Source organism: Anas platyrhynchos, chromosome 2 (assembly GCF_047663525.1).
Source record: "Anas platyrhynchos isolate ZD024472 breed Pekin duck chromosome 2, IASCAAS_PekinDuck_T2T, whole genome shotgun sequence".
Taxonomy (NCBI): domain Eukaryota; kingdom Metazoa; phylum Chordata; class Aves; order Anseriformes; family Anatidae; genus Anas; species Anas platyrhynchos.
The window spans coordinates 34,640,527-34,652,818 of NC_092588.1; the positions used below are offsets into that span (position 1 = coordinate 34,640,527).

Below are 12,292 nucleotides of genomic sequence, written 5' to 3' on the forward strand. Positions count from 1 at the left end.
TTGCTTTTATACTTACAGCAAAAATTATATGAATTATTTCATTTATTACTTTCTATACACTGCTTGTTCTGAGAAGAGTGGTGATACTGAACTAATTTGCACACAAATCTCCAGCTAATAGTGTAACTAGCTTTTGCTCAGGTCAAAAGCGTTTCTTATTCCAGACAGTAAGAGTATTAAAGGGCAGACCTTGTAGAGTTTTTGGCATGTGGCCAAGTAAACGAGGTGTTTTTTATGTGCCCCTCCTCAGTCGAAGTTTTTTGTTTTGTTTGTTTGTTTAATGGAAATAACCTTCACTGATTTTGATTTTGATTTTTTTTTGCAAAAAACACTGTATTTTGAGACCGGAAAAGATTTGAAACTAGAGTACAATATTTTTCCTGCATGATCCAAGCATTGCAGCTGTGCAAACCCATCCAAACGTAAGAAGCTGACCTTTCTATACAGTGAGGCAGCCTCACATAGAAACCTGTGCACTGGAAAATAATATACATATCATTCTTGGGATGAAGTGCCTGTGCCAGCGAAGCCGACGGCTGAGCGCTGGCAGGATTTGGGGCTGAGCAGCATGGACATGGGGGAAGCACCATCTAGTGGCTGCTGCTCCCTTGCTGCTGCCTCTTGCTCCTGCTCCTCTTGCCCAGCTGCTCCTTCATTTCAGAGATGTGATAGTAAGACTTTACAACAAACTGTTTTCAATGTGTCCATTTCCTGAAGTGCTGTGCAAATATTTAATCTGGGAGCACTGATCTATCTATTCTCTCCTTTTATTCCTGTTGGAAAACTTCTATTCAAAGTTGATTCAGATGGGATAATATAAGGGAAATGACTAGAGCGTAATAGCCAGTTATCAGCAGCAGGAAGCAAAGATCTGAACAAGAACCATAAGGAAAATTGCTTTTATTTTTTATATTGCTGTCTGCCACATTCTATGCAAAATGTTATCCTCAAAAACAATGTGGGAGATCTATCCTATTATTTCTACAGAAGTCATTTTAAAACCTGCTTTAAGTCCATCATTTCTTGTCATCTTCTAGTAAGCTGTGCTGGAATCAGAAAGAAGGAATTAAGTAAACAATTTTTCCCCTTATGTTGAATACCAAAGCAAAAATTAAGGTTTCCAACCTTAATTTAGGGGTAAAAAATGAATAATAGAGTAAAGCAAAACAATCATTCATTAACTGCAAATGTGTTAAGATTAATGAAAATGAAGGAAGTCAAAATACTGAGTAAGAAGTAGCCATTTGTAGTGTATTTGATTGTATCCATCTCTTTTTGCACATGTGTTTAAAACTTCCCAGGGGCCGATTCTTGATTCACCTTGGTTCACGTGAGAAGGGACTGTCTCTGGGATGGAGGGTCTGTACACAGAGAATCCTTTCTGCAGAAATTTCAGGGTCACTTTGGTGATTGACAAAAAATGTAATGTGTTCTCCCTTAGCAAAAGCTATCATATACTGAGGAGTTACGTTCTTAATTTCCGTAACCAGTACATTGCCTATTGTTAAATTTCATGCATTAAGAGAAACCAGGCTGTCAGAGAAAAAAATTCAGGGTACCACCGAGGAAACAAAGGAGAAGACAATTGTTGAGGGGGAAGAAAGCTAAAGCGGAAACATGAAGCAAATTCTAAAGAATGTTTTAAAAGAAACTGAAGAGAGAGTGGATGTGACAGAAATATCTGGAGAGAGGTACAAAAGAGGGTGGAAAAAAGTCAGGGAAGATGGTTTGAAGTACAGGTGGAAGGAAGCAAGTGACAGGACATCAGACAAGACACTGAAGGGCTTAAAATAACAGAGTCTGCACCTTGACAGTGAAATGGACAGTGGCCACACATGACAGCAGTTTTGTCTCATCTGGAGAAAATCAACTTCTTAAATTATTTTGTAAGGGTACATCTGCTGACACTCTTGAGTTTTATTCTACTAACATAGTTCTGACTGTCAAGAAAAATATAAATGAATAATGTTTCATATGCACTATAAATATCTTTTGCAGAACTTTGAATTTAGAGGTCAAGTAGAGACTACTTTTGTGCATCTGTGCTATAAATTGCTCCTATGTAAGATACTTAAGAAAAAAAAAAAGCACAAGCTGTGTAATTAGAAAGCTGAAAGGATGATTAATGTGCTTCATTCCTTGGCAGTTTTAGTATAAACATATAAAAAATGAGAAATTCATTTGAAAAATGAGAAAATTATCACACAAATTTGGGAGACTTTTTTTCATTGTTTCATAAATTTCATATCAGCAACTGTAATATTTTAAAGGAATTGGCTCTGTTTAGAGCTGAGTAAATAGAAACTAACATGCTATTGCTGAGGTCCGTGCAACTATAGTTGTCGAATCTCTAGATCTACTATTCTAACTTGTTTGCCTCATACTATTTCAGTTTGTTTTAATGTGTTACAGATAAAATTTGTAAAGCTTTTAGGATATACAAAGATGATACTAATATTAAACAGAGAATATGTTTTTAATGTAACTGGAAGACAGAATTTTCTGTCTCTTTAAAAGCACAACGTACACTCTATGTATAGAGCTGACTATAGTTGCAACTGGAACATTTAAGATGTTATTATTACATGATTATTGAAATAAACTTTTTAAAATAATTTAATATGGTAAAAGAAAAATTTGAACCTGTTCCTATTTAGAAGTGAATATCTAGAGAATACTGTTTGTATCTGAAGTTTGTGAGAGATTTTCAGATTGCTTCTTTATAAAGTTTTACAAGCAGTTGTTTTATCTTTTTTTCTTTTTTTTTTCTTTTTTTTTTTTAATGGTTAAAGTTACATAAATCAGTCATGGAAGTTATTCTGAGCATTTTTTCCTCTATTCTTTATCCACCTGGAAATAATAATTTGACAAAATTATTTAAAGTCCTCTCTGCTTTTGTTATATGTAAATAAAAAGGAAAAAAAGTTTTTCCTAGAGGCGTATTTGTGCCTTCTTTGTATTATTCCTTCCTTTTATATATCTTATCACCCACAAAATAGAACTTTAAAAAATTTACAGAGCACAAATTTTATTCAGATCACTGTGTAGTGGAAACATTTATTTAGAATCTGTGTAGAGATAATATTTGCTCAATGTGCGCTCTGGAAATAAGGACATCTCCTTTTGATTTTTCTCTTCTATTCTGCACTTTGTGATCAGAAAGCACTAGGAGGGTCCCCAAACTGCCTCTCAACATATCAAAAAGAGGAGCCAAAGTCTGACTTATACACATTAACCAGAGTTTGAGGGGAGGAAGTGTGGTGTCTGTGTCCCCTGACGAAGTTAGGAGGAGCAGGAGCAGGACTCGTCTTAGCTGGCAGATCGTGCTCAGGGCTGGCCACCCCAGAGAGCTCTGGCTGTTCCAAGCAGGCTGAGAGGAGTAAATGTACAAAACCTAGCACCTTGCTTTCCTGAATGGTGGGATGCTTTCCAACACTGGTTTAATTTGACAGTGAAGGCACATTTCTAGACTTTCTGTGATTGCAAAGAAAAAGGTGATAAAATCCAAAGGATTGCCTGGACAGCTTCCAGAAGATTGGGCTAGTGGCATGCACATGGAGTGGTGAGGAAGCTGCCAGTGCCATGCCTGAGCAGCGAGTCCATCCTCCTACACAGCAGGAGCCTCTGAATACAAGTGAAAAACAGCCCCTGGGAGAAAAAGAAGTGGTTTCCAGTTGGATTGGCTCTCTGACCTGACTGACCACAAAGCCACATGGGAGCAGGAGTTTGCAGAGAGGCACAGACTGCAGTCACTAGAAGGAACAGTCTTAAAACAACTGTGAAAACCACATCCTGAGGCTTTTTTTTTATTTTTATTTTTAAATAAGAAAGTACAAGATAATCAACTCAACTGAAAACAGCTTAAACTCTATTTGTGTACAGACACTGTAATAAATGTGAAGTAAAGAGCATCTCTAGGGATTGGTAGTTGAAGGTTTGTTTTTTTAAACTTCCTTATTCCCTTTTTTTACTATGTTTTTTTGGAGGGGAAAGTGAAGCAAGACAGTTGTTTCCTTTGAGAGTGTACAGCAGTAACACAGAGAAATTTTGTAGACACACCAGGTATGAGACTTCTCTAAAACCATATTGCTGTGCCTTTACCTAGAGTCCACAAGTGGTAGATGGCCCTGAGTTGCTACTGTATCTGCAAAAATTTGAAAGAAATAAGAAATTAAGAAATGGTGAAGAAAAGTGTCCATGTTGCAGCCTGTCCTGCACGTTGTGGAGGGAGGTTGTGTGCTGCAGAGCAGCACCCAGCTCTCCTTCACGTGTTTCTTCACTAACCAGGAAGGAAGAACTCACTCATCTTTCTCCACTCTCCCTTTTTGGCAGAAATATTGCTGACCCTGAGGGCGCTGTGGTTGCTCCTTTCTTCAGCTGACCGGGCGTACGGCCCTGACCCCTTCCCGGTTGGAAGAGCTGCATCTGTTTGTCGTGACCCAGCGAAGCCGCCATCTTCTTGGCTCCCCACTGCCGGTGGGCCGCAGCCCTGCCTCGCCGTGGGGCCTTGGGCGGTCGTCGCCGGAGGAGCAGCCTCTTTCTTCTTCGACAGTCTGAAGCTAGCGTACAGACACTCGCTCAGTCTGTTCACTGCATTCACCTTAGTGCAACTTAGATCTCTCCTGCGAAGTAAATGTTGACAGGCAATTTTCATAAACCATGTCAGATTGAATGTATTTAAATGTATGTATTTAAGGAAAAAAAGAAAAGAAAAAAAAAAAAAACAACCATGCTCTTGTTCTGTTTCTGTTTAGTTCTAGACCTTGGTTTTTGGCTTTGTTTTCCCTGGCTTACTACTCAGTCTGGTGCAAAGGATTCATTTCCGTCTGAAAACTGGTGTTTTAGACTAAGGCCTGCATTTTGGGGCGACAAGTATGCGTGAGGAGGGTTTAGAAGCGGCGTCTGGTACACGTAGACCTCTAACGAGCCCGTTCCACTCCGGCAAGTCAGAGAAGATGAACCGATGTAGAAAACTACACAGACCAATTTTGAATGGGATTAACGTTGTAAAAGAGATGAGAACTATCCCCTGAGAGGATAGTTTCCCTGTTTATAAGGGGTGCTTTGGTAGGTGGTTTTGTTTTTTGTTTTTCTTTTGGTAACATTTATAATGCAAAGTCATGAATCCAAAAAAAAAAAAAAATCAAGTTTGTTACGTTCTTATTTAATTTAATTCCTAACAGTCAGTTAATCCTGTTTTTTATCTGACTCTCCTTCTGTCATCTTCCTCTTTGTTCTAACAGAATAAAAAAACGCGTTACCCCTTTACTTCCCTAGGTGTGTTTCCAGCAATCTGGACATCAAGTTACGGTTGCTGAACAGCAATGTTCAATGATAATGCATGTACTGATTATGGTAGTGGCAGAATTGGTGCATAATATCAAAGAGCTAAAGATACCTGCTTTAAGGCATGATAATTGCTGGTTCCCATCCCCTTAGCTGGGAGAATAACGATTCATGTAATACCAATAGCAGATATCACTACAGACTTCACCACTATCGTGTGTTTCTGATTATTTTAAAGCAGTGTGGACTATAAGGATGTTTTGTAAGGTACATAAAATCCAGTTTATATGTAAACAAGCAATAATTTAAGTTGAAAACTTAAGTGTTTTACTTGTATAATTTTTGTGAGATATACATGTTGTGAAGTTGATTCCAAATGAGGTACTTCAGTATTAAATTAGATATCTTCTTAGCCGTGTGTGTCTCCTGGAAAAGTGTTTTGTAAAGAATCACAATGCCTTGATTAGACCTAATTTGTAGGCTTGAGACTTCTCATTTTCTAAACCTTGTGATTCTGCTCATAATGTCATTTATCTAACATATATTATATGCAGCCACTGTAGGAACCAATTCTTGATTTTTGTATGTTTATATTCTTTCGTAACAAGTCTTAGAAAAACTGTTACTAAGCAGGCCACTGTTAGGGTGCGTTTTTTTTCTTGCCCACTGTGGTTGGAATAATCTTTTACTAAGTAGACATCAGTTTCTGAGGACTTGAAATATTAAGAAATTGATGTTTTTGACCTCTGTTTTCTTTCCTCTAACCCCTAATGCAGAAACTTTCTAACCTGAACACAAATTTTTTGATGTCATGTAAAATGCAATGCATTTTATAATGTCTCATCAGCCATGCCTTTGGGGAGTGTAAGGTTTGTTCTGTTGCCATTTAATTTGTTTTGTTTTTCAGGTGGGAGTGAAAATACCAATTATTCTATATTAAGGCTGGGGCAAATATTATAAAGGTGGTATGAAATAAGTTGTTTCTATGAAAGGCATCTATTTCCTTGATGAAAGTCAAGGAAATGCCCAGTGCTGTTGGTTTCTAAGGAGGGCAGAGCCACGATTCTGGGGAAACAACACTTCTCAGCGATCACTGTTTTGCTATTGAACTTGGAAAGACTATTTAGTCAGCTGAGCCATCCTTTTATGTGCTGATGGAAAACAACAACAAAAAGCTATCAGCCCAGGGCTCCACAGCCTCATTATTACAATGACATTTGCATTAAACTTATATATCTGACAAAAAAAAATATTTATATAAGAAATGTATAAATTTGAAGGAATTAACTTCATGCAACGCAAATTGTAAATGAGTTTTAGAATAATTCTGTTTGTATAATTTCCTTTTTCTGTTCTTGACCATAACCTCTTCAAATAGATTATTCTTTTTCACAGTGGACAAGTCTAAATTTGTCCTGGTTCATGACAGACCTGCAAACCCTTATCATCCACAGTGATTATGATATTCCATCATCCATTGCCATTTTGGAAGAAAGGAGATTGTACCTATCACTTTGGCTCAGTTTAGGTTCATTGTGACTTCAGTTGTCGTCTGACTAATGAAAAAGAAATGTGAGTGAAGGAATCTTCTGATCATATTGATCACTATAGAAACAAAAAGCCAAATCAATTCCCTTCATTATCAGTATTTTTCATCCTGTATACAGTAAATTTGTCGGAGAAAGTACTCGGATTATGTTTAACAGAACAAGTAATCAGTGTTCGATTTACATTACTAAATGTGAAAGGCGCATAATGTGAAAAATAAGCATATATACATGGTCATATGACCTGGTTAAGTGTTCATGTAATGTGGTAAGTTGAAAAAGTGAAGTGAGCTGTTTTGCTACAATGAATTAATTTGTACTCAATCTTTAAAATATTGTCCCACACCGGTATCCTTTTGGGCCTGTATTAATTAAAAGCAATGTTTTTGCAGTTTATACAATACATTTTTTAATCTTTGTTTAAAAAATGAAATTCATATGGGCTTAACAGATGAAATGGGTGGCACAGCTCCACTTGCAGAACCCAAAGATACACAATCAGTTTTGAAATGCAACTTAAGCCATTAATTGTTGGTGTGAATTTAAAAGTTTTCTAGTATTTGTATGGTAGTATGCTGCCTAAGAGCAAAAGCATTCTCTGCACAAAAGAAAATTTACTGTAGTGGCTTTGATTTTAATTAGAATTTTCTCCCTGGTGTTTCTTTGTAGACTAAAACAAAATCTTTTAAGTTTCTTACTACAGGTAAAAGCTATGTGCAAGAACCTCAAAATGCTAAAATCTAGCATAATGCCTTAGATCTGTTTTTAAGTCTTGTATATTCCTACATAGCTGTCTGATGTATTATATTTGTATAGTGAATTGTGTACAATTTTGGAATAAGTGCATCATCACTTAATCTTTATGTTGTTCAGTAGAGATGATGGACACGTTTCTTCAAACATTTACTGTCATTTAATTTTTCCCTTTATGTCATTTGTGGGTTTTATTTGTACAGTTCATCATGAAGTTGCATCTGAGATGTGTGTATATGAAAAGATTATACAAGGGTAAAATTAAGCAATATATAAACTATGGTTCTTCAGGAGAAAGCTTACAGTGTTTCAGGTTGTGATTTATTTTCAAAATGGAGTTGACTCTGAACATCACTTTGTTCACCTGCATTGATGTTTGTATTTCTAGTGTGAGCAGTTTATGCAAAGGTAGATATATTCAGAGAAATTTTAAATACATTTATGCAAGTTAATATTGCTTTGCTGATGCTATTTGCTTATTTGATGTTAAATAATGCTATTGTAAATAAAGAATTCTGTTGTTATTGCATCATTTAATAAATTTTAATGCCTTCGGGTTTTACATGGCTTTAGAGATTTCAACGTGTTTCTGTTGTGTCTTCTTTTATTCATATAAGTGTGTAGGAAGTAATGCATAAGTACTAGAAGATGGATGAATCTGCTGTTTTTAAAAAGACAGGAAGCTTTCTCTATTTAATGTTATATATTCCAACTAGTTGTAAGTCAGAAACCTTTTTTAATAGTTCTATATTTGTTGAAAATGTTTATCCTGTAGCTTAATGTGAAAACAGTTCATGATGAGTACTTTTTTTATATCACAGCACTAAGTGGGTGTCTTTCATGATGGTTTCAGCCAAGGCTAATCTTGAATGACACAAAGCAGGACTGAGTATTGGTAAGAGCTAGTTCCCCTTGTTCTGCCACATGGTTAATTTAAGACAGTTGGAAACGTATGGTTGGTTGTTTTAAAAAGTATAAAAGCAGCTATAGGAATGTCTATTTACAAAAGTTATCTGCTGTTCTCTAGGAAATGACTGAGACAAGCCACTTACATTAAAAAATGTAGAAACTATTTATTTTTTTTTTAATTTTCAAGACCTCCAAATACTGTCATCCTTTCACCTTTCTACCAAAATAATGGCCTATCCTGCAATTCTCTTGGCTTGGCTTCAACAAAATGATGGTGATCTTTGGACATGACAAACATACTGACACACTAAGGAAAGAAGATGTTTCTTCCCAAAGTAAAATTAGAAACAAGTGCTAGAGAAAACACTTGTGAATAGGAAGAGGAAAAATGTTTCCTATTAGAACTTTGCCTTTGCAAAGATAGGCATGATTTAACCCTTATAATTTATTAACATTAAAAAGAAATGAGGATTTTGACAAAACTTATAGCTACAATTCCTGGCATCAGATTAAATGTATAGTGAGCTAACAAGAACCTCATAAATTACTCTATCCTGGTATAACAACAAAAGAGAGAAGTGACATTGTTTTTCCTTATCTAGGTGAACTGTATGATTCTTGCATCTCATCCTGCTCTACCTGGCAGGACCACAGGCTACTCCCTGCCAAATTCCCTTGGTGCTGCTCAGAAAGGTATGGGACAATTTGAAGTCCTACTGGAGCTTTGTCCAAGGGCTGTCTGCAGGATCCTGTGGTGTGTGTGGACTGCTGAATACCAGCTTCTGATAAAAGTCAGTCCAGAGACCAACTGCTGGCTAAAAGAGGGAAGAGTGATCACAATTTCATAAAGTCATTATGGTAGAGCTAGGACAGGGAAAGGTCAGGGTTGGAATTCTGGTATGAATGAACCTGTATGAATGGTGGTCCTTGGGACAGACTGTTGGGGCATCTGTCAGCTGCCCACTGCCAAGGGCAATGGTAGTGTGAGCTCTTGGTATGCCTGACCCCATGTTTCCTCTCTTTGATTCCCATGTGAGCCTCCTCTTTTAGCTCCTGTGTCAATGTTAATGACTGCAGCCTCAACCAGCATGATGGACTCCTCATGACACTTCATGTGTCTTCTCTCCTTCCCTTTGTTTTGTGGTTCTGGGTAGTCACCTTGGGAGTGGGAAAAAAAAAAATAGTCGATTACTTTGAGGAGAATAAGTCTTGTCCCTTTGTCATGAATACACCTTAGGTTCGTACTCCCTCACTGAGGATCCCAGTGATGTAGACTCCCTTAGACTTGTCTTTGCTGCCCCTGAAGGAATAAAAATGGGCACTGTGCAATCAAAGGAAGTTGCCCTACCCTCAAAGGGAACTGCAGAGTATTATATATAGATGCAGTACCCTAAAATCTCAAAGTATTTAAATAATTGAAATTTCTGGACATAAAAAAAAAAAAAAAAAAAAAAAAAAAAAAAAAAAAAAAAAAAACGGTCCTTCTAAACAATTCACTCTAAAAAAAAGTACCTTTAATCTCTATGAACCGAAATACTTCAGGAATGCCTCTGAATTCAGAGGAGATAGGGCACCCCAATTTCAGTGGGATGTATTTTTTGTTTTATATGAACAGGTCTTCAAAAGAAAAATGGAATTCCAAACCAGAATTTTTAGAGAGTTGCAAGAAAAAAAATGGAAAGGTCAAGTAAACCATCTTAAGAGAAGGTTACAAAAACACTTGGCAGTGACTGAAACAGACTATCTTGCCTTCTGCCTGAAACCTTGCAATTGTACATTGGAGTATGACTGAAACACGGAGTGTCTGTGGAATGAGTGTGAGTGCTGTATGTTTTGTGCACTGAGCTGCACCAGCATCCCTCCACCAGGACAGAGACCACATGGCATGGCGTTGGCCTCCAGTGGCTGGGCAGGAGGGGTCCTGGGCCAGAGCTGCTAGAGGAAGTGACCACTCCTAACAGCTTCGAGGTTTTGTAGCCAGCAGGAGTTAGTCAAATTGTGAGTATTCCTGAAATTATATGTACATAGTCTATACGTGATGGACGACTGGTTCTTTGCTAGTGTTATGAGTTTATAACCAAACCATAACTTCATACAGAACATGCTTCAGATTAGTGACCCAACCACCACTGACTGAGATATTTAAAGATGAAGAAGGTGAGGTCAAACAACTGGAATAGAGAGAGCCCCTAACTGAGAGTAGGGTTGGTTACTCAGGGTCTGTGGATTTCTCCACGGGCAATATCCTGAGAAGGCAGTAAAGAAGAAGCAGGGACACTCTACCATTGCTCAAAAAACTTCTCCCTTAGTTTCAGGCTAAAGTCTACTTCATCACTGCATATAATTACCCAGGAGGCAGGGAGCACCTGCAGTGAACCTGGCTGAAGTAATTTACTTAGCTCCCTGCAAATTACAGGAAAAAAGTGGCTTGGGGAGCACAGCAAAAAGAGTAACAGATATACCTGCTTTCATCATCTGGCCATTCAGTGGCCTGTAAACGCAACAGAGGGATGATTGAAAGTATACATCAGAATTGACTGGCTCTAAATTTTTCTTCTGTGTGTATTTTTCAGATGTTTGTCTGTTCTTAGCATTATTTTGGAGTGGGATGAGGGCAAGGGCTTTAGAGAAGTCACCAAGCTAGAGACTGCATCAGTAAAATGCTGCTATATCTGAAGATGCAGCTTATACTGGAGATGGAAAGTTAAAGCACTTTAATTTAGGATTTGTGTTCCACCAATTTGTGGCTCTCAATTTATAGGGAATTGAGCTGTAATGCAGCTACATGGACAGAGAAAGATGTAAATCAAATATAAAACCAACTACACAGTTTACATAAGGCAGCTGGAGGGAAAAAAAAATAAAAAAATTAATTGGTGGGGTTGGTTACCAAACATTGGAGGGTGGTTTAGAAATATTTTAAGCCAATAGTAAAAAGGGTTATTATTTTCTTAATAATTAAGGTAGTTGTCTATGTAATAGTAAAATTGCTTTTGTGCTGTTTAAAACTAAGCTTTAAGAAATTAGAAACTGGAATTGAAAGAATAACTGTCAGTGAAGTAAAGCAAATGCCCTTAGATTTGGAGTTAGAGAAGGGACACAGTGAAGAGATCAGGAGGCTTGCTATGATAAATTAATTACTGCTCAGTTACTGAAGCCAGTAAATAATTACTAAAACATGTCAAAATCATCATCAAGTAAAAACACAAGGGGCAAGAGTGGATGAAGGAATAGCTGTGATCTGTGTTCAGTCAGGCAGCTAGGGTCCTTCTGCCACATCCTTGAATTAAAAATTAATGGTGAGGCAGAAGGTCTCAAATGTGGAAGTCAAGAAACACTGTCCAAAGTCTTGATCTGTCCAGGGCATCTTGTCTGCAGCCTCACCCGGTCTCCTGAAGCAACAGCCATGGTGAAACCCCAAAGGTGAATTAGTTCTTGTGCTGCAGAAAGCAGAATTCAGACTGGCCTCAAGTGGCTGCCTGGCCACATGCATGTAGCAGGTACCCACAACTCACACCCTGCTAGCTGTCTTTGGTGTAGCATCACCAAGTGTATACAAACCCTGCATGCACTTTGCAGTTCACATCAGCAGAGGCTGTCACTTTGCTGCTCTGTGTCCTCTCCTGTAACTATAGTGATACGCTACTGCTGCTCTGACCTGATCTAAATTGCAGTTCCTGTTATTCCACATCAGAAGGCATCATGATAAACACATCCCTGCAGTATCCCTCTCTTGCCTCTTTGCCTCCAGGAGAAGAAATGAGCAGCCTTTTCCACCTGCAGGAAGCCATAGCTAG

At 37.8% G+C, this 12,292-nt stretch overlaps 1 protein-coding gene across 3 annotated transcripts in view; it reads left to right on the top strand.

Annotated features, from left to right (window-relative positions):
• NCOA2 (nuclear receptor coactivator 2) overlaps positions 1-8,168 on the top strand; it is a 197,874-nt gene extending 189,706 nt beyond the window's left edge. For all 3 annotated transcript variants that reach the window (XM_038173626.2, XM_027452331.3, XM_027452332.3), the window contains one exon: positions 4,333-8,168. In XM_038173626.2, coding sequence (XP_038029554.1) covers positions 4,333-4,344 — 12 coding nt within the window. In that variant the 3' untranslated portion in view covers positions 4,345-8,168. The remainder of the gene's footprint in view (positions 1-4,332) is intronic.
• Positions 8,169-12,292: the final 4,124 nt, after the last annotated feature.